At 40.6% G+C, this 21,812-nt stretch overlaps 1 protein-coding gene across 13 annotated transcripts in view; it reads right to left on the bottom strand.

Moving 5' to 3' along the window:
- The window catches only part of DOCK3 (dedicator of cytokinesis 3), a 184,564-nt gene that overhangs the window by 138,477 nt on the left and 24,275 nt on the right, over positions 1 to 21,812 (bottom strand). For all 13 annotated transcript variants that reach the window (XM_050312963.1, XM_050312961.1, XM_050312962.1 and 10 more), the window contains exons 3-5: positions 20,513 to 20,553; positions 18,900 to 18,955; positions 17,143 to 17,239 (exon numbers count right to left, since the gene is read on the bottom strand). In XM_050312963.1, coding sequence (XP_050168920.1) covers positions 17,143 to 17,239; positions 18,900 to 18,955; positions 20,513 to 20,553 — 194 coding nt within the window. The remainder of the gene's footprint in view (positions 1 to 17,142; positions 17,240 to 18,899; positions 18,956 to 20,512; positions 20,554 to 21,812) is intronic.

Genomic DNA, 21,812 nt, shown 5'->3' with positions numbered 1-21,812 from the left:
GGTGCAGAGATCTCCCTGTCTCAGGGGTGATGCCTCCAGACAGCTCCTAACAAATGGAAGTGCAGGGTGGGATCGACTCAGATCCTCTGATAAGATGGTTTGGGCTTCAGAACAGCCAGAAATATCCTTGAGAAGAGTCTGATCCATCAAAGTGAGACTTACATAAACAAGTAATTTCTTCTGCCTTGACAATAAATGCAGCTCCACACATGGCCTCAGGGAAAATACTGGTAAAATAATAACTGACTCAAATGCAAGCTAAGCTACTTCACCCTAGGAAAGAACTTGTGAGGCTGAGTAACCTTAAACTCTGGCACTGAGCTGATACCACCCCATAATACTGTGGGACTGAAAACAGAGATTATAGTTTAGCAGTTCAACAAAAAGCACAAAAAAAGGAAAGTAGAATGCAGCAAATAGGATGTAAATTATAAATAAAGCCTGTTTTCAAATACTTGCTTTTACTTGTTCTATAAAATATTCAAGATTCTGGTAAATAAAAAAGTGAAATAGTTAAGAGATGAGAGGCAGAACTGCAAATAAAAAACTTAAAAGAAAACAGGTACAACTCCCAGGATAAAGAATTGGTTTCAGCCTCTTCAATTTAAAAATGTTTGTCCCACGTATGTGACAATAACAGTGCAAATATTTGTAATGGACCTGTGGCTGGCAGCTCTTAAAACCACAGATTTCAAACCAAGATCCCAAAACATCAGAACAAAAACATGTTTTTCTACCTTGGGCATCTCATTATTCTAAAAAGCCATATCAAAGCCTTCCTGTTAGCGTGGAAGTGTAGGCAGCTCCTGAGCTTTTTTCCATCTATTTTAAACAGGGTCACCTCCTGAGGTAGAAGTTTGGTGTTTTCACTGGGGCTTGGGACGCTCCACAGACAAAAGCCAAGAGGAAAGGAAAAAAAAAACACTGCACAGGGACAGTGGTTAAAAACTGCAGTTAATAAATGACAGGCCAGCATTATCAGCATTATCTGTTGCCTGTAACCCAGCACATCTGGCAGCTGATGTGGAACTACCACACCACTCGTACTGAAAGCAAAAGGATCGGCTACTGAGTCACCCCTGCACCTTTTACACAGCAACTGAACCATTTCTGGTGATCTCCCACTCACACACATCCAAAATATCTGCTGTTCTCTACAGTGTTTGAAACATAAGTAAGCCAAAAAAAAAAAAAAAAAAGGTATTGAATGTCAATCTTTTCCCCAGTTTATACATAAATAACTGAAAGCATGTCCTCACCAAGGAGATAAGTCATCACAAGCCACAAAGAATATGTTTAAAGGGGTACAAGAATTAGCATATCATCTCTGAAAGGCATCACTAGGGAAAGACTCCTAAAAAAACATTAGCCTTTTGCATACAATTCTCTTGCCTGAAAGGCTATAGAGCACATCAGTGCAGCACATCCACTACTTGTTAGCATATTTTTTTGTATTTTGGTAATGCTGTTTTTCAACACAGCTGGTCCTGACTAAACAGATTTAAAGATTCATCAATTCCAAGACTATAAAGGATTATTGTGATTATCTAGTCTGACTTCCTGCGGGGCACATGCCATAGAAACCAGCTCACAGATTGCTGCAACATACTTCCTCTAAGATAATGTGGCAACAAATCATTTAAAATACAATCCAGTCTTGTTTTAAAGATATCAGTAATAAAGAAACAACTGCTTTCCATGATTAATTTATTGCTAATTACCCTAATTATTAAAAAGTGGCTTCATTTCTATTCCAAACTCGCATAGCTTTGGTTTGCAAATACTGGGTTTTGTTCTATTTTTTTTTGACAGAAGTGACAGACTGTTGGCAGATTACCTCAATTATCAATCATGTACCTGAAACCCTCCTCCATGTACCCATTTATAAGTCATAAAGAGCCTGACTCCTCACTCAGCTTCTGCAGTTTGTCTGCACAAATGTACAAAGGGATTTCTTCACTCTCCATTTGTCAGGCTTCTGCTGGAACATTATTCTCACTTTTATTTATTTACTTATCTCTCTGTTATTATCTATTATACAGTGGGAAGGTGTGGACAAACAGGTAATTCTTTCAAGTAATAATGAGAATATCCAGAAGACATGATATATTTTAAAGACTGGGTTTGACTCTGACTTTTCAGTCTAGAAATGACAGGAATTAGGAAAATAATTTAAATCAAAAACTTGCAAGAAAGAAATGGAATAAGCTCTTAAGAATCCTTGTTCATGGTGAGTAGGATAAGAAATAACAAGCAGTAAGGAAGATTTAGTATAGTCTTCAGAAAAAAAGTCTGTACCATAAAGGTACCAAATTTCTGAGAGGCTGCAAAACATCCATTGTTGCAGACAATTTTTATTTTAAAACAGGCAACACAAGCACACGTTGACAATATCATAGTTGGAAATTATTCTGCTGTAAAGGAGTCAGGGAGATTAAGTAACCTGAAGATCCACTCCAGGTCCTCTCCTCCCATTCCAGGCTCCCCCTCCGATGACTCCGCGCTGTTGGCACCTCTGAATCCTCCTGGCTGTTCCCCATCTACTCTGAAGAGGACACTGCAGAATCAGGAACAACTGCCCAGCAATCAATACAGATACATTTTCAATTATTCTCCTCCTCTGCCCCCCAGATGCCCCCCTGTCTATGAAGGCAAGACTTCTTATCCTCTTAGCTCTCAAAATCAAGGCTGATGTTCAGTGGGTTTGCCATAATAATGTTCCATCACGTGAGGTGTCCCTGCACCTCGGGACACAAACACCATCTGTGGGGCCTTGCTATATTTGGATGTATTAGAGTAGATGCTGCTTAAAGAAGCCAAATATCTGACAAAAGCTATAAAGGTTCTGAACTAATCTTTATTTAATTTTCTCTTTCTGCATCATCAGCAATTTTTATGTGACTGCACCAATTTTTTTTTTTTTGATTCCTATTATGAGATTAGTGAATAACAAACAGACCAGAACAGATCCCTGCAGGTCCTGTTACAAGAAGCAGCACTGAATAAAAATTTTCCATTTTCTACTGCTTTGTTATCAATTCATCTGTTTTTAAACCATTTAGTAAATGCTACACATTTAATTCTGCACTGTTAATTTCTTTAATCAGAGCATCAAGGGAGGATTAGTTAATGTCTGCAGAAGTCCTACATCTATTGTTAACTGAACAGTGCAACCTGCAATCAGATTTAAGGATGTGCACCATTTCTACCTCTGACACAACTGACAATTTCAGAAGGGAAGGTGAGGACTCTCAGACAGGGTACCTTGAGCATGGAGCTTTAAGATCTGAGGTCAGAAAAGATGACTGGCCAGGGACAGCCAGGGGACATTTAACACACACCACCAGCCACGTCAGTGAGACAGGGCCTGGAGAAATGGACTGTGAGGTGGGTGGAAATCTGGCTGAACTGCCAGGCACAAAGAGCATCATCAACAGCTCATGGATCAACTTGTGGCTGGTTCCTCGTGGCCCTCAGTGTGCCAACATCCTAATTAACAATTTGGATATTGGGTGCAGTAATTGATATAATAACCCTGCCATTAGATTATCAATAATATGAAAACTCTATTTACAGGTAACCACTCAGTTATTACACTGAAGCACAGCACTGTGGCAGCACAGCCACTTTAATCCACCAGAAATTCCTGTCTGAACTACCTTTTGCTCCACAATATGGATGAAGTTGCACTGCAGGCCTCCCTATGGCAGGAGCCACAACATTACAATTCTTCCCTCTACACAGCCACTTATGTCCAAGAAAATGAACTTTTTGGTTACACTGACTTGGAACTGTTCAAGAGATTCAACACAATAGGGCAGAGGGGTAGAAGGAAGCAGGAAAGGTGATTGTTTAGATTATTCAACTCATCAGAAGGCCCTGGCCAGGCAACTTGAGGATCTCTAAAAAAAAAAAATGATCCATAAGGTCCAGCTTTCTGATCTCCTCTAATGAAATGGAAGCTCTCCATTGGAAATACAGTGGTATCCCTGCACAGTAATGTTCTCAAACAGCACCTGAGAGAGTTACCACCCTTTGCATCAGAAAGTCACAGAATGTGTCAGTTTTAAGCACAAAGTATAAATGTTTCAGCACAAAGTATAAATGTTTCAGCTTATTGTCCACGGGTAAGAAAATTCTGGCTTTTTTTTGGCAAAGCCTGTGAGCTACCTAGTTATGCATTTCCCAGATCTACTGACAAGAAAAAGAAACAACAACAAACCCTTGGAAGATAGTAGTGGAATGTGTTAAAGGTGTTAAAAAATTGTATCTTAAAACAGGGTATGGCTTCTCTAGGATAAATAAAAGTGACAACTAGAAAATATTTATTTTAGATTTCTTCACACAGGAGAATTCTAAAATAAGGGAAGTACACAATGTCTGTCTTTCCTCTTCCTGCAACTATTTTAATACTACCATTCTGCTCTTTATCTAACACAGAAATGCAGCAGTTTCAAGAGAAATACCAAATCACGATTATGTTCCTCCTAGAATACCGTGCTGTTAACAGAGTAACTGTTAAATGGAATACTTGCATTTAGATGTGTTTCTAATGTAGATTTACAAGATGACAGCACCAGTATCACAGTGAGAGCTGACGTGCCTGGCAATTATTGTCAGATCTGAGACAGAACACTCAGCAGCTATTTCAGAATATGACACCAAAAATCCAACAACAAGCCTAACTGGCTCATTAAAATCATCCTCCCGACTCTAAACCTGTCAGTGATGCTGCTGGCTCCCCAAAAACAAACTGCCACTCTGCTTCCGTTCTGTGACACCAGGGCCAGACAAAAACTGGCACAAAACTTATCACTGGGTTTGTATTTGCTCAGCACTGGATTGGTCACAATATTTTGCTCTTCTGAAAGGCAGCTGGAGATCCACGTTTCACTGTCCTTAGTGCCTGTGCCAGCAATAGCTGAGACATCCCCGCCTATCACTTCTTGTCAGCTGAATCAACAGCCCAGAGGGCTTTTTAACTGCAGCAGAATTGAAGTCAACACTAATTCTACTTGTCCCTTTTCACAACGCTTTGAGTAACAGTTAAACAAAAGCCATTTAGGAATTCAGGAAAGCAAGAAGTACCCAATAAAATTCAGGAAATGGAAGAAAACGCAAGGTTTCCTCAAAATAGAGACCAGCACATGCGTGAGTGGGACTGACTGGGAAGTAACTGGCAGGGAAGCAGGGCAAGGGAGATGAAGAGTTAAAGAGAAGCTCAGATTGGGATCCTGAAAAGGAATAAGACAAAAAGGGACAGATGATGGGAGAGGAGCTAGATGGGAGAAATAGGGTAGCCGAGCTCCCTGTATAAAAGTACAACTCAAAGTCTGGCAGTGTTTAGGGCGGGGGCTTTGTTTGTTTAACATCCGAGGCCCATTGAATAATTGATGTGAGCTCTGCCAGCTCAGGGCTGGTCTCCAGAGCAGTGCTGTGCCAGTTCTGAACGGAGCTGCCACACTGCACAGGCCTCTGTGAGCAGGGGAAGGATGACAGGGTTTGATGCCTGCTGAAAAAGCACAGGGTTACGTAAGATGCTCCTCCCTATTCAAAGTGACAGATTAGTTTCTTTTTTTAATTATATTTTTGAAATATTAAAGATATACTGCATATCTCTAAGGATCCAGTACATGCCCAGTAACTTCCAAAATTTAAAGTTTCCATCACCACATACATTTAAATGAAATAAAGATACTACTAATACCCATATCCAATAAAGTTATTTGGTTGTTACAAAAAAATCAACAGTGGGTAAGACCCTACTTTCCCCTTCCCTCTCTTCCATTCTGCCAACTATTCCATAATTAATGTTATTCACAGTAATTTCATTAACTCCACTACCTTTATCATGAAACCTGCCACACACCTGTTTCTTTACAGTTTTCTTTTCGTTAGTGAACACACAATCAGGAAGATTAAAAGAAACCTCTGCTGCTGCTCTTCCTCTGTTTACCAGAAAGCAAGTTAACTTTCTTTCAGTAAGTATTATGAGCCACTAATCTATGCTACATTTTAGAAGTTCATTAAATCCTGTCTAAGAAGGTTTCCAAGCATGTCTCTCTAATGAGAAAATAACAAGTCCATTTGACAGTATCAGTAAAAGCACTTACAGACAGGAGGCACTGGGCACAAACCTCACCTGCAAGGATCTGCAGCAGTTCATCTCCCTGGGGAAGGTAACTGCCCCCCTGCACTTCAAATTAAACTTGAGCTATTCAGGTCAAAACAAAAATTCTGATACCAAAAACGTTACCACCTTACCCTGTAAAATTGGTCACTCAGTGCAGTCTGCACGGTGGCTGAGCCTGCCAGGCCACATACAGAACAGACACACTTTATGAACTATTACCTCAACTTCTGAGGCTGTTGGGAAAAACCACAGAGAAAGACACAGATGGATTCCCAAATTAAAATGACTGCCTTCAATCCTTTACTGGCCTACCCTGACTCAGAAGAAAAAATCCTGAAGTGCTGTCAGTAATAGAAGATGTGGAAAGCTAACAGCAGGGGATCACTAACAGGACTTTAACACCTCTATATTCACCTGTACACAATACACTGAGCTTAAGCTAATTCATAAAACCAACTTTAAGGTACCACTCTCAAATCAAATAAAGACAGTAATATAATAATTATAAACCTGCACCTGTGGTAAACATGAGCGGGCACTGAGCACTGGATCAAAACCAGGAGAAGCTCAGACTCCTTGGGAGCCTCCCAGTGAGTGCCCAGGGACAGTGGCTGCTCCATCCCCACACTGCCCTCTCCACTCCCTGCTTCCCAAAGGGATGGGGTGTGAATACTCACAGGGCAGGACACGGGAGGAGACAAAGTGCCTCTCTCAGCAGCCAGCTCACATCAGTGTGGGAAGCCCAGAGAGGCACTGAGTGCCCTCTCCGTGTGACAGGATGCAGGCTCAGCTCCATTTCCAAATGCCTGCCCCTGCACACAGAGCATTCCCAAATTCCCCATCAGCTCCAAGGACATATCAGAAAGAATAAAGTGAAATCTGCTTCATCAAGTGTAAGTTAATTTAGATCAAACAGCCAGTGCCTGAACAGCACAGAACATAAAGGACATCACTATTTCCCCTGCTCTGGAAAGGTCTTTGAACTGCTGTCATTTCACCGAGACAAACACACGCTTCAGATAAAGAACTTGGGGCTCAGCATCTTCCAGATTTATGAGGAATCCTTCCAGCTCTGGGACGCTGCAAAATTCACACCCAGCTCAGCAAAACCCAGTGAAAAGAAAGAATTACTCCAGTTCTATGAGCCCAGGGAGCTTTGTGCCAAGTCACACGCACAGACACAACCTCAGCTGCTGAGGAGAAGACCTTGAGCAAAAGGGTGGACCTGAAACACCCCTTTCATGAGCAATGAGATGAGATCAGTGTTGGGCTGGGCAGTGCTCGGGCACCTTCAGCCCCTGCCGTGCCCTTGGCACTGCCAGCAGGTGTTTGTGTTGCAGCAACATCAACCACAGGCCACTGACAAGGAGCTACGAGCATATCAGGGCTATTATCAGAAAATAATATCATCCTACACAGGATTTATGTTTTCCATTATTTCTGCAGCAGTTTTTTGTGTAACACCTATTGGATCTCATCCAAACACCCTGGATCTTGACCTATTAGTGGCACTGAGCACTGGCAGTAAAAAAGAAATGAGTATTTGTTTTACAAGCTGTTGGGGTGCCCTAGATACACTTATCTTCTGGAGTTAACTCCTCAGATCATCTGATAGATTTATTTTTTCCCCCTCAAGGGCAATATGCTATTTGCAGGGGAAAACATACAATCACAGAGCATCTTCGTTACCTGAAGAAGCTGTCACTAAACAGTAGAGTGACAGAAGTGATAGTAACTAAAGACTTCGAAATCAAACTTAGGCAATAAGTATTTATTCATATTTAATCAACATTTATGACCAAACCCAAAGCTTTATCTGTGAACAACCAGCTAGCACAAGGTTCTGCTCCTAAATTCAAAATTAAACAAAACCACCGTGAAAGTTACAGGAAGGTGAACACAAAAAAAAAAGGGAGAAGCTGAATCCCAGGTCTCTCACAGAAGCCTCTCCCAATTTCTCAACTTTTCTTTCTTTGTATTCCTTCTATTTTAAGCAATCTTTATGTCTCACACACAGCATGGTAACTTCTATTAAACAATAAAACTTTAGGAAACAGACAACAGAATTTCTGAAAGGAGAACACATTTCTTCCAAGGCCATAATCGCCATTAGCTCAAAGCTAAGACGTAACAACAACAACTTAAGAAATTAGGAGTAGTTTCCAAAGATACAATTTCTATTCATTTTCCCCCTTTTCATTCCAACAGTCACAAAAAAACTGTTATGAGAAAATTGCTCAAAGACAAAGTCAAGCACTCAAGAAAATGAGGATAAACAATAACTGAAATTAGCCCTGGCTCCTGTGTCTGTGCCTTACAATAGTTTCTGATTGCATGACCACATGAGAACCTCTCTTTCTTTTGACCAACTAATGAACAGCTGCTCAGATTTTCATCACCACTGCCTTTGCAACCCTGCTTCTTTTAGACCAGCTTTGATTTACCAATAATCCCTACAGTATACTCACACTCACATGGCTGGAAGCTGAACCAAGAAAGAAGAAACAAGGTCTTTAATAATGTGAAATGTTTTAGTTCACCTTAATACCTCCTGTAAAATTAGGGATCTATCCACTTGCCAGGCTTAGCGCTGAGGTTTTAAATTAGGACGCATTTTTGTTCCTCTTTAGACAGGCACAAAAATCAACCATTGCCTCCTCTCCAGCCAAATGCAACAATGCAGAGTCATCAAATTAGGCAGATCAGGTGCTGGCTGTCGACTGCTGCAGCCACAGTGTACTCTGGCACTCCACTCACAAGGATTTACTCCACTTGTGCAGACACCAGTTCATAGAACAGTGATTTTCTACTCCTCCCACCTGAGAAACTTTCTTGCCTACTCCCCTTAGAAAACCTATATAATTTTGTTACATATACATTAAAATTACAATCATTATTAGTAATTATCACTATTATACGTGCAGTTACTTTTTCCTCTCTGTGTCTTAAGGACAGAAGCCACAGAAAGTAACATAAATCAGGGAAGACTGAAGGACACTTCTTGATACCACATGGACCACAGTGCCACACAGGCTGCCAAAAGGACAGATGTTCTTTGCTTTTCTACTAAAATAAAAGAAATAACTGTCTTCTATGAAATGAAATCCAAACTGTTGTTTTAGTTCCAATAAATACCCACTAGGGATGATCAGTCTTTTCCCTCCTAAGCTCTATCCACGCACACAAACTTGTTCACTCACTCCAAAAAGCCAGATTGCCATGCTCCCTGAGCCCTTCCCCCCCACACTTCTTAATTTTCTGTTCTTTAAAAACAAACCAAAGCAAAGCCAAAAAACAAACTGCCATGTTTCCTCAAAATACATCTTTGGAAAACTCAAATCAAACCACACTACCAACTGCCTCTATTTCAAATGCAATTCTGTAACAACACCACATTTGGAACAACTCAGGTGAGTCTCTCCAGTGGCAGATGAAGAAACTCCCGTTTGGATTTTTGGATTAAAAGCTCCTTACCTTGATCTCATGTAATTCAGTGTACAGTGCGTTTACAGTACAAAAGAAACAGTTTGGAATCATCTGCAGGTTGGCCACTGGTTCCCCACGAGTAAATTCTGTTTCCTTGCTGGTTGTCTGTTCCCAACTCATCTTAAACCAGCATTTAATAAAATCAAAATCTCATGTTTTAATTTCCCACGTGCACTTTACGTGTGTACTGTGACACTGTTTGCAGCACACAGTAGACTGGATATTGTTCTAAAAGGAAAGAGCTCTTTGTGAACTACAAACTAGCTAATACTTCAAAAATTTAATCTCAAAAAACCCCTCCAAATCTCCACACAATTTTCTATAAATGTCACTCAGTAGTAAGACAAATACTCAGTTCTATTTACCGAAATAAAAGAGCATATTATGATCTCCCATATCAATGACTAAATAACATTTTCCTACAAAGCAAGGTTATAAAAACACCCTGTATGTAGTTTGTCACAGCAGGGCTTGCCAAGGACACCAGAAGGTGACTTACATTTAATTCTGTCTCTACTTTTAAAATCTATTAAAAATCTATCCATCTCCATGGCAACTCAAAACACATATTCCTCCCAGACAGTTTGATTAATACTCTGTAGTTTTTGTTTTATAGTCAACCTTTTGTTTGTTTGAAAATACATTAAAACTGTCTAGTTGATCCTAATAATCTTAAATGATACCATAAATCTGTATGTGGCAGTAAATGAACGGTAATGTATATATTGCTCCTTGTTATATTGTTCCTTAAACCCAATAAAGTAGCCACAAAGTTCTGTGGTCTTCAAAGGAAAGTACTTTTCAAATCAGTTATCACAATTTTTCAGATTTTAATGGTATTAAGATTTGCTTACAAAGTAATCTTATTTTACTCTCCTAAAAACTTATGCCTACTTTTAATTCCTTAAAGCTCCCACACTTGCACAAATCACTGTGAGAGACTGACTGCATTAAATCTCTTAAAATTAGGGATGGGAAAAATAATAACTATTGCAACCCCTTATAACCTTAAAATATGAAGCACTTGAACTGAACTTCAGGAAGTCAGCGTTAAGGGAAAATGCACTGACATAAACAGTATTTTATGGCAGTGACCTAATAAATATTAAGTGTATTTTCTACAAGAGGGCTGTTCTACCAAGGAAGAAATGTAGAGAGAGGTCACAATACCCACTAAAGAGCTCCAAGAAACCACAGCTAATAAACTTCTGTAAATGCAGGTCTCAATCTGACAAAGCACGAGAAGGGTTTTTAGTCAACTTACCACAGACAACACCTCTAAGCAGCATAAAATCCTAAGATTTTACTCACAAAAACTTCTACCTGTCTAAGATAATGAGCAGAGACAAATCACACTGTGACACTTTTATATTCTGTGGTCTTTATTCTGGCCCCAACAATTCAAGGAGGACGGGACAGAGCAGGGCAGGTCCAAAGGAGGGACACGACGATGATCGAAGGGCTGCAGGTCCTGCCCTGGGAGGAAAGACTAAAGGACTTGGGTCTTTTTTCCCCTGGAGGAGGCAGCTCAGGGAGACCTCTCCCCAGTATTGCAGCACCAGCACATCCTCACAGAGAGCTGGAGCTCCCTGTTCACCAGGACACACACGGAGGAGATGAGGGGCAATGGGTATGAGTTGCACCAGGAGAGTTTTCACCTCAACAGAAGAATAAATGTTTTCCAGTAAGAACCATTCACTGGATTAGGACAAGGTGCTAGACAGCCTCATCTACAATCCCTTTCTGACAAAAGGTTGGACAAGATGATCTTCCAAAGTCCCCTCCAACCTGGGATATTCCATGATTTATCTCCAGCTTCCCCTGCTATGACTAAACATACCAAATTATAGATATCCACCTTATGCATATAACACTGGGGTGTTCATCGTTGTGCAAATCATTCTGCACACACCCCTCACAACCCAATCAAGACAAATCTTCAAGTATTTTCTAGTAATCAAATAACAAATCTGCTAAAAGCCTCCAATTCAGTTGCTAAGCAAACAGATGATTTCTCAGTGCACTCCTCCCTTTGAGAAACTGAAGTAGATGCTACTGAAAGAGGAAATGTTTACTCTTAGTTTCCCCTGTAATCTGTGCAGCACTTAACAAGACTATCAGCTGCCTCAAACTCCTGTCTGAGCTCTGGCCACAAACCATGAAGGTTCATCCTTCACTCCAAACATAGAAAGATATAAAAATACCCGTAATATTACCCAACATTATTATCCAGAGTCCTGTCCTGTGCAGTGATAACTGAGTCTCTCAGTGTCAGCTGGGGCCAGACAAACTCCTCAGATTCTTTTAAAATGTCTCTTTCACAAACCTGAACGATCACCCTAGGGGAGTTTTCTATTTGCAGGTAACCTTGAAAATGCCTCAGAGAAAGGGAGGAGGGCCACATGGATGTGCAATACTATTTCTGTGCTTATGTCTTGGTACAAACACTTCATCTTTCCAGGAGTTTGCTTGCACAGAACTGTTAAGTGTGTAGGAAATCTGCTCAGCCTTGACTAGAAGGAATTCTGTTCCTTCAAGGGAGACCTTCTGCTGCAGACCTCAGATGCAGCATATCAATTTTAGATCGTACCACACTGGCTACATATTTTAGAAAGCTGTCATGTTTCATCAGATATGGAGCAAAAGGCATCTCAGTAAACAAAAAAAGTCTCAAAATACTCACCACAAGAGTAAACTACCTCGGTGATTCAGTGAATGGCATTTTTCAAGATGAGTTTTAACTTTTAGTGCTTCAATTTTAGGGACACCCTAAAACACCCAAATCACACGGCTGCAATTGCCCCAAGTCCTGTTACCCCCTCTATTCCTTTACAGGATCCCTCGGGAAATTTAAAAGGAGCCGATGGGAAATTGTTTTCACACCGAGCTGGCAAAAATTCCATCTATTCCCAACACCATTAGGTCTAACTCCTGAAACTAGAGGAGAAGTCACTCCCCACGTCCCTCGCTCCCCTCTGCATAAAAGTAGCAAATTAACATTATTGATCTGACCAAATTCTAAGTTGGGCAATTACGTTTGGTCTCTTCACAGTCATCTGATCTCTCAACAGAAATAGTCCTCACATCACATCTGAAACTCTGAGGAATTTTTCTTACAGTTAAAATAGCTACTATGCACCAGCAGTGAGTTCCAGTGATCTCTTTAGCTGACTTAACAACTCACAGGAGTCTTGTGTGACCTAATTAACAAAAGCTTACAGGGAACTTGCAGATCCTTTATTTAGAAGTAGTATAAAAATAATAAATCTTATCAACACATACAGGGTAAGAGAGGAAGTTAACAACCTTACTGGTGTTATTCTGCTGCCTCAACAGAAGTCAATACACTGGTCTGGGGAACTACACGAGAGTTGAGCACACACATTTCACTGTAACAGATGCAATTTTGCATCTTTATCCACCTCTGTGCCTACACCAAGTGTCCCCAAGGTTTGTTCTTGCTTTTCTGCTCTCTCTTCTGTGTCCCTCTGGAGCAGCACAAGAACAGGCTCAGCTGCTTACAGTGCTACACCAGTAATCTTTCTTTTCTTTCCTTTCCTCCTCCACTCCAAATTAAGTACAGCATTGGGGAAGGGAATCACGGGCATCCTTTGCTTGTTGCCTTTGCACTGGGAAACAATCAGCAGAACCTTCTTTTCCATTTCTTAGGCTTCCCACAAAGTGACACAGTTCCCTTGTCTAAATTAATCTAAAGAACAATAGAGAGCATTAGAGGCAGGCACAACAATTACAGGGGACGCTGGGTCTGTGCAGTCACTGACAGCACACAAACACGGGGTAAGTGTGGACACACACACATCTGGTCAGCTCTGCTGATCACAACTCCACCCACAGCCCGAGCAGCCCAGTGTAATGTGGGCACATAGCACAGATTTTGAACACTCAGATCCTGTCAACTCCCTCCTCACCATCTGCCATGGACAAGTGCAAGTGGGGAAGCCAAACCCAGTGGGTTAAATAGAACAGTGGCCTTTTTTTGACAGAAAGGAGTTATTAATCTCATTGTTCCAGTGCTCTCTTAGCAGCCTGGACACAGGCAGATCAGAACTGCTCTTCATTTTCCAGTGTCACGACACTGTACCTGCACACAGACTATGTATTCAAATGTGGGGAAAATGTGCTTTTTCCTAGAATCACAAACAGCCTGGGTTGGAAGGGACCTCTAGAGCTCATCTAGTCCAACCCCCCTGCCATGGGCAGGGACACCTTCCACTAGACCTGTCTGCTCCAAGCCCCATCCAACCTGGCCTGGGACACTCCCAGGGATGGGGTAGCCACAGCTGCTCTGGGCAACCTGTGCCAGGGCCCCACCAATTTAAGTGTAGAAGTTTTCTTCCTTATATCTAGTCTGAATCTCCTCTCTTTTACAGTTTAAACCCATAACCCCTTATCCTATTGCTTCAGGCACTCCTAAGAAGCCTGTCCCCAGAACCACAGAAGTCATATCATCTTTACTCCTTTAAAAATATTAAATATTTAAGTTCTATTTCTGATTGCTCAATTGGAAAAAAACTAAAATATTATTTTTAGGTAGGCCTAGAATTTCGCATTAGAAAAAACACCCAACATAAATAACGAATTCTGGTATCTTCCATATCAGTATTGTTTGTATCCCTTTCCAATTTGAGAAAAACCTCTGCCATTTTCAAACTACCTGTTGTTTTGTTACCATTTAAAGTGTTATATGATCAGCATGCAGCCACTCAGACCTTAATGTGACACTACAGTAAAGCAAAGAACACAATATACATCTTTCCATTTCAGATTCATTCCAGGCACAGCCCTTTCTCTAAGAACTCATTACAGACAAATGCCTTTTTCTCTCAGACCATCGTTCTGCTTTCACCTTGATAGCAAAAATTACAAGACTATCACAGCCCTCTGTGTAGTACAGTGAACTCAGGCTGATCTTTCTAATATCTGTTTCACAGACAGCTAAACTGCAATTGCTGCACAACTCCTATAACTCAAAGCCCTCCGAGCTTCCCCACGGTGCTAGGACAGACTCTCTGTGGACAGAAGGAAATGAGGAAGATTCCCAATATTTTACACCAACTAATTTTCTACAACCGTCTCAGAGCTTCCCTTCCCCCTTCCATTCCTCACTGTTCTCCTCCTCCCTCCCATTTTCTGTCAGCTGAGCTCCCTTATCTTGGAACAACACGGAATCCCTCTCCAGGCAGTGTTTACTCACTCCAGGCTTCCTGGCTGTGACATCCCAGCTCCTATTGTTTGATGAAAGACAAACACAAACCTTACAATGGAGCTCAGCAATACAACTAAGGCGACTGATTGGAATTTTTAATTGAAACAAGCTTGGGTCTTTCAAACCATAATCCAGGTAAGCAGCTCACCCAAAACCACGAGGTGAACATTTCAGCCTATTCAGAGATGGTGAGAGATGCTGCACACGCTGTCTGGCAGCACTGCTGGCACCCCTTACAGGTACTGGACCTACTGAAATCATCAGTGGAACAACCAGAGTTTGAACTTGCCCTACAATAAGGAACTTTTCAGCCCAGCTGATGAGGCACAGCAGCATGATAAATATCATTAATTACATTTCTCAGAAGATTCTCACTATGGCTTGAGAACAACAGAAATGTCTGCTGGTGCTGATCCAACAAGTATTTCCATTTAGTCCCTTAATATGTTTTAAGATATGGCCTTACAGCACAGCTTCCACCCTGAACACCAACTACACTGGAGCCTGATCCCAGCTCTGCCACAGCCACTCGTGCACCTTGGGGCATCTCCTCAGGCTTCCAGTTCCCAGCCCATACATGGGACAAATGTCTTTTACCCCCTTAACAAGGGGGCAGGTTGTTCTTGACATCAGAAAGGCTGTGCTGCTGTATCAGTGGCCTTGAGCAGGAGAAACCACTGAAGCTGATCAAACACTGACATTTGGTCCCAGGGAAGTTGTGGAATCTCCATTCACATGGAACTCAAACCTCACTGGTGCAGTCCTGCTACTCTGGTCTAAATGACCCTACTTGAGAAGGCAGTTGATGATCTCACAAAGTCCCACCCAATCTAAACAATTCTGTGATTATTTCTATATTAGAAAATTATAATTTTTTTTTTTAATTTTTGGGAGACAAAACCCACACCACAAAATAATGCATTTTCTACTGAGAAGCTCTGCCAATTTCTTCTTGTCATGGAGCAGATGTCTCCTTCCAAAGTTCTATGAGAACAGTAAATTCTTTCCCCTGTTATTTAAGAATGCAATAATGTTTTGTGCAGTGTTATAAGAAATATAATGAGCTAAACCAGAAAGCAGTCCCAGAAAGAAAAACCACTAAGTGGAAGTTTATAGTAAAGCTTTCTCTCTCCTTCCCCTCGAGGAACTAGAGTTAACAATAAAGAAGAAATGCATTAGTAGAAAGGAAGTGTAACTCATTTGTAGGTAAAATGATTCCCCTTTCTCCAATTCAATCCCACTGCCAGTATTATTGTTGTCATCTTCAGCTGACACTGGGGAGAGGGGGAAAATGTTACAGGAAGAAAACACTACTTGAAATGGAAAAAGGAGGAGTACTAGTGCAAAGGGTGGCATAACAATGTGTGTCGTGGCCTCCCTCCATTAGATCAGATGTCACCTGCCAAGGAAATGCCTTCAGGGACAGCGGAACTGGGAGCAACAAAAGCAAAACTGATTTCATAGGGGTTGATTGCTTTGTGAAGGCAGTACAGACCAGCTGGTTATGCTGGAGATACACCAGACCCATCCAACTGGATCTTTCCTGGTTTTAATTCCAAGATATCCAGCTCCTGTCACTTCAGGTTTACATGAGGAAATAAAGGTGCTGCAGATCTATGTAGAGGATTTCTCTAAGGTAAGGAGAGAAAGGAAATTCAGGCTTGTACCACCTACAGTTCTCGATCCTAATCCTACAGTTAGGGCTCGCAATTACTAAGCTAAAAAGAGAAAATAAAACCCAGGAAAAATAATATCTTCAAATGTGCAAGATTTTTATCTGCTGTTTCATGGGACTTGGCTATTAAAGTGTAAGACAAGAGCAAGGATGAAAGCAGGAGACATTATGTGTCAGCAAGTGAAAATTACATAAAATAGGTGAGTATAAAGCTCAATACACTTATCTTATTGTTTAATTTTAATATATGGAACAATTGTACAAAACCCCCCACAGCAAGTTCTTCCCCTTTCAGACTCTAGTCACTAAAACAAATACAAACTGTGCTGAATAATTCTTTGATGAGACTTAGAGAAGTACTCCATTATATTCTTTCTTACATATTTAATAACACTTTAAAATCAGGGGTTTTTTAAACAACAAAGCTTTCAGAATTTCAGAACCACTGAAATGTCCAAGGCAGCCCACGTGAATCTCCCGACTCACTAAATGAGCACAGGTGGCTGTGCAGTTTGCACACCCTCACTAGTACAGTGCACCCAGCCATTCCCACATTGATCCTGATTGTTCCCTGAGGGACTGAAAAGCATCTGAGAGGCACAGTAAGAGCACAGTTCTTACCACATAGAGCTGCTTCCAGAGCACGGCCCATTCCTGCAGCGTCGCTGTGACCTCAGTCACAACAGAATCTTCAAGTGGAACAACTGTTTCATATTGCCTGCAGAAAAAGAGGGGGCAAAATTAGGAAAGGGCAGAGAAAGAAATAAATGTCAGCACAGTAATTTGTAAAATGCTAGAACTCGAATTTGTTCAACACAGAGAAGAGTATCTTAGGAGGATCATTTTGTCTGTTGTAACACTGAGGCACTCCCAGGCTCATGTCAACTGCTCCTCCACTACATTCCACAAGAATAAGCTTGTGTGAAGCATTTCCTGGTTACTTGTTCAAAATACACAATTTCATCTTCATCAAGGTCAGTGGGGAAAGTTTTCATTATTGCAGCACGTAAATAAACTTGCCTGCAAAGTGGGGTCCTTCACAGTTTGTGTCCCTTCTACAAGCCAGTCCAACCCTTTCCCTCCTCCAGTTCATGCCAGCCAATATCGAAAACTACCCAAAATACCTGCTATCTATTAACCTTTCTTATCAGAAGGCCTTTTTAATATTCTTAAATAGAGGGGCAGAATTTTTTACCAAACATGAATTAACCATGCCCTCTGGCTCAGGGCTGCACTACATCCTGCTGTATCCACTGGTACACCAGGAGCTGACACTCCTTTTTAAAAAGCACATTGGCTTTCCTAGTAAATATCTGAATATCCTGAACCGGTTGCCCTTTACAAATTCTGAGCCAACATCAAGTACTAATTAACTACAGATTACAGGGTCTTCCCCCTAAGGAGAATACATGTTAAAGTAGTTATTCTATGCAATATATATCATTTTATTACACTCAAAAATTATGAAGCATCAGTATTACAGCTGCCCTTACAATCTTTACTAATCCCTTTGGGGATAAACATACAATTCAAGACCATCAGAAGTCACCTATTTTTCTACAGGTACTTCACTAAATGCCATTTAATACGTTTTATCTTCCCCATTTAATTTGTTGCCTGGGGTCACTGTCTGAAACACTGAACTTATAAATCTCCCCACAGCGGCCTTAATGTGGAATATGCAAGGAAAAGCAGCAGTGAAGACACAAGATATTGATTTCAGGAGCCCCAGTCAATCTCAGAGCAAACTCGGCAGGTTCCAGAGCCCACACTCAGTGACATTTCTGACATGGCATTGCCACCACAATATTCACATTAACTCAAAAAAATCTACCACTAGCAATACATGAGCTACAAACAAAGACAGTGGGGGTAAAATATTTTCAGCAGAGTGTACTCCACTCCTTTGGATGGGTGTGGAGGGCTGGATCCTTTAGAAAAGGTTCAGAGTAAAGAGAGATACCCTGTCAGTGATGTCTCCCTGAAATCTGCTGATGAACAACATGGGCTGCCAACTTACTGTGCCTCCATCACAAACAGGAACATACAGAATGTTGTCAGTGAGAAAACAAGCAAAAATTAAAAATATAAGCAGAGTTCTTTAAATGCTTGTGTTCAGGTGATACTTCTGAAGTTCCAATTTTATGGGCCAAAGTGAACAGGAGTAACCAGATCTGATTCTTGCTATATTAAAAACAAAAAAAACCACCCCAAACTCTGCAGAATTACATTTACTTTTCAAACCCTCATATACAAAAAAAAAAAGATACAATGACCTAAACCTCTCCACAAGTTTCAATAATTGTTTCTTTGATTCCCTTCTAGATAAAAAGCACTGTAGCTTCTTTGAAAGAAAGAAAGAAAGAAAGAATACTCACCCTCTATTACTGACAATTGCCTTTTTCAAGTGAATATAGTTGGCAGGAAAAATCCCCTGCAAGACAAAAAATTCTCTAAGTTAGAAAAATACATTTGCAGTTTTTAGCAGTGATAACCTAAGCCACAATAAATAATTGCCAATGCACCAATCATAACAACCCAAACAACTCTAACAATGTGTCAACGCTGCCAGTCAGTCAGAAGTCAATATTCAGATTAGTCACAATTGATCATTTCAGTCCCTCTCAGAGCAGGACAGCACAGTGGATCAAACCTCCATGTAGGAAGATCTAGTTTTTAATGCAGAACTTCTGCAGGTCTGTTCAATAAAAATACCTTACAGAAATTCAAGCTTGGTGCTGTGCATTTCCAAAAGCTCCTGAAGTGCTGGGAAGCACTGTTACAGGGGAAACATGCTCTGAGGTTTTTAAAAAAAACAAAAAACAAACATGACACAGACTGACAAAAGTGTCAGCAGTCAAGTGGGGGCTTTCAATTTTTAGAGCTTTAGAACCGCACAATTAAGGAAGAAAACATCTCATGGGGAGGTTGAAAGGAATCCTAAGTAAAGATGATTCCAAATGCTAGGAAACAAATTCCTTCATTTTCATAGGCAAGACTCTAAAACTGCAGAAGGAAAAAGGATGGGTCTAAAAGGAATGGCTTCTGCAGGAAAAAGTAAGTGTGAATGCTCTGAGCCACACCAAAACCTGGAAAAGGGAGAAATGCGACTTCAGCTTCTTGCTTGGTTCACCTGCAGTTAATGCTGCTTCTTCCTGTGATCCTGGGGTTACCTAAGAAACCAGGGGAGGTTGGAAGGGGCTCTCCTGTCAAATCTGAACATATACACAAGCAGAAGATGTTCCAAAACACACACACTGACTGTAGGCTTTTCATTAAGGGAGTATTATAGTCAGGAGAATATAATACAGGCAATATTATCCTCCATAATACAGGCAAACATGAGAAATCTGGTGCTCTTCTCTCTTTAAATACAAGCAATATTTAAACCAAAAGACAATGAAATGATGCTTGTATAGAGGCAGCTATTTGCCTGGATACATACATTTATAAAAACATAGATGCAGTCACAAAAAAAAAAAATCATATCAGAACAGTCAAAAAAGTTCTCCAAGAGCAAAACAAGGATATGATTGGAAAAACTGGAAAATAACCAAATACAATGATGTTAAAATGTTAAAATCTGAAAAAAGAATAAACTTTACAATGTATCCTTTGCCACCGGACTTTTTTCAAAGTTGTCTTAGATTAATAATGCAAATTATTAAATATGTTCTTTAAAAATCCTGGATTAAAGCAATTCAAGATCACCCACCTATGCTTTTCTTAGGAGAGTAGGGTGGAAAGGATCAAACCAGGTGAGATTCATAAATGTTCAAAAAATTCCACATTACGTGTCAGGAAGGTTTCTGCTCCTCTGGGTGACTAATGAGTATCACTGTCTCAATTTAGAAAATGAATCCAGTCCTCCCACAGGAAAAAAGTTAAGAGCAGTAAAATCTTAAGGGTAAGGAAAATGAAAAGTTTACTGGGTTGCAAGAGCAAAACAGATTTAATCTCCCACTAGGTGAAGAAAAGTATCCACACTTACCTTTACGTTGGGCTTCTTGATGGAAACACCTCGGTACCAGCCTGAAACAGAGAAAACAACCCTGTTCATTTGTGGATCAAACTGACTCAAACTATGCAATTATCGAGACCACCTCAAAACCCACATAGGTCAAATTTGTAAAAAGGTTTTTTTGTTCACTTGGTGTTTTTTTAATTGTTATTATTCTGCTCTCTAAGACTGACAAGCAATTAAGAACGTGCCAATGCTCCTGTTTATTCCCAGCAGGAATAAAAGCAGCTTAGGGCACTGTGATCCTGTTCTAACAATCATGAGCCACCTTGGCAAGGATTCATTCAGCAAGAACCTGTAACGCTCCTCTCACACTCTGGGAAACTCTTTGTGGTGTTTATCTGAAAATCTCCAGTCTTGGGGAACCTGTCCTTTTAAAGCCAGGCAAAGCTGTTATCAACATTTCTAATGTGGTTTAAACGAATGGCAATCCTGGGCACGTGTCTGCTCCTCTCTGTGCCTGTGAGACACAGGACAGGCTCCAGGGCCGAATTCACAAACCCAGTTATTGTTCTCCTACGCCCCTTCGATGAACAGCTCCAGACAGGACAAAAACGAGGAGTAAAACACAAAGCTGCAGAAGCTGCAGGTTAAACAGGAGAGCCCAGTTCCTCCTGTTCCACACAGGTGACAGTGACGTCACTCCGTGCAAAATTTCACAGAAGATAAATCCAATTTCCATTAAAATTCCTCTCATTTTCCCAGCAACTTCCTACTTTCTTCCCCCCCACCCCCCTCCAGACATAAGACAGGTATAATTTAGATATAATTAAAAGAGCCCTAGCAAAACCTGTCAGTGATTTGCTAAGGAGAACAGAGAAAACCAGAACTAAGTAACTGGGTGTTTTGTGTCTCTCAGAAAAAGTACCTCATATTTGCTGAGTTATAATACGAGTCTCATTTAGAGGCAGAGAGTAGGGCAGAGAGTCTTGATTTTGTTTTAAAGACAACCTGATAGTCCTAATTTTTTTTTCCTAAGAAAATTACTTCATATAAAATAAAATAATTAATGAATTCAAGACATTTGCAAATCTTGCTATGGAAAAAATTAAAATCCTTCTTCTTTATTAGCCAAATATCTCATGAGGACAGGACAGAACACTAAGACTTCTTTTCCTATGAAATCACTGGTTATATTAAAAAAATATTTTTTTTTTTGTTTTCAATTTAATTCAGGTGAACAAACTTCATGGGATTCCTATCAGTATAAACACACAGGCACAAACAACACACAGATCTTTACCATGAGTGATTTCTAAAACTCCACACA

Source organism: Myiozetetes cayanensis, unplaced genomic scaffold (assembly GCF_022539395.1).
Source record: "Myiozetetes cayanensis isolate MyiCay16 unplaced genomic scaffold, myiCay2020 scf18, whole genome shotgun sequence".
Taxonomy (NCBI): domain Eukaryota; kingdom Metazoa; phylum Chordata; class Aves; order Passeriformes; family Tyrannidae; genus Myiozetetes; species Myiozetetes cayanensis.
Note: the sequence above shows the minus strand (reverse complement) of the source record. Positions and strands in the feature narration are given on the sequence as shown.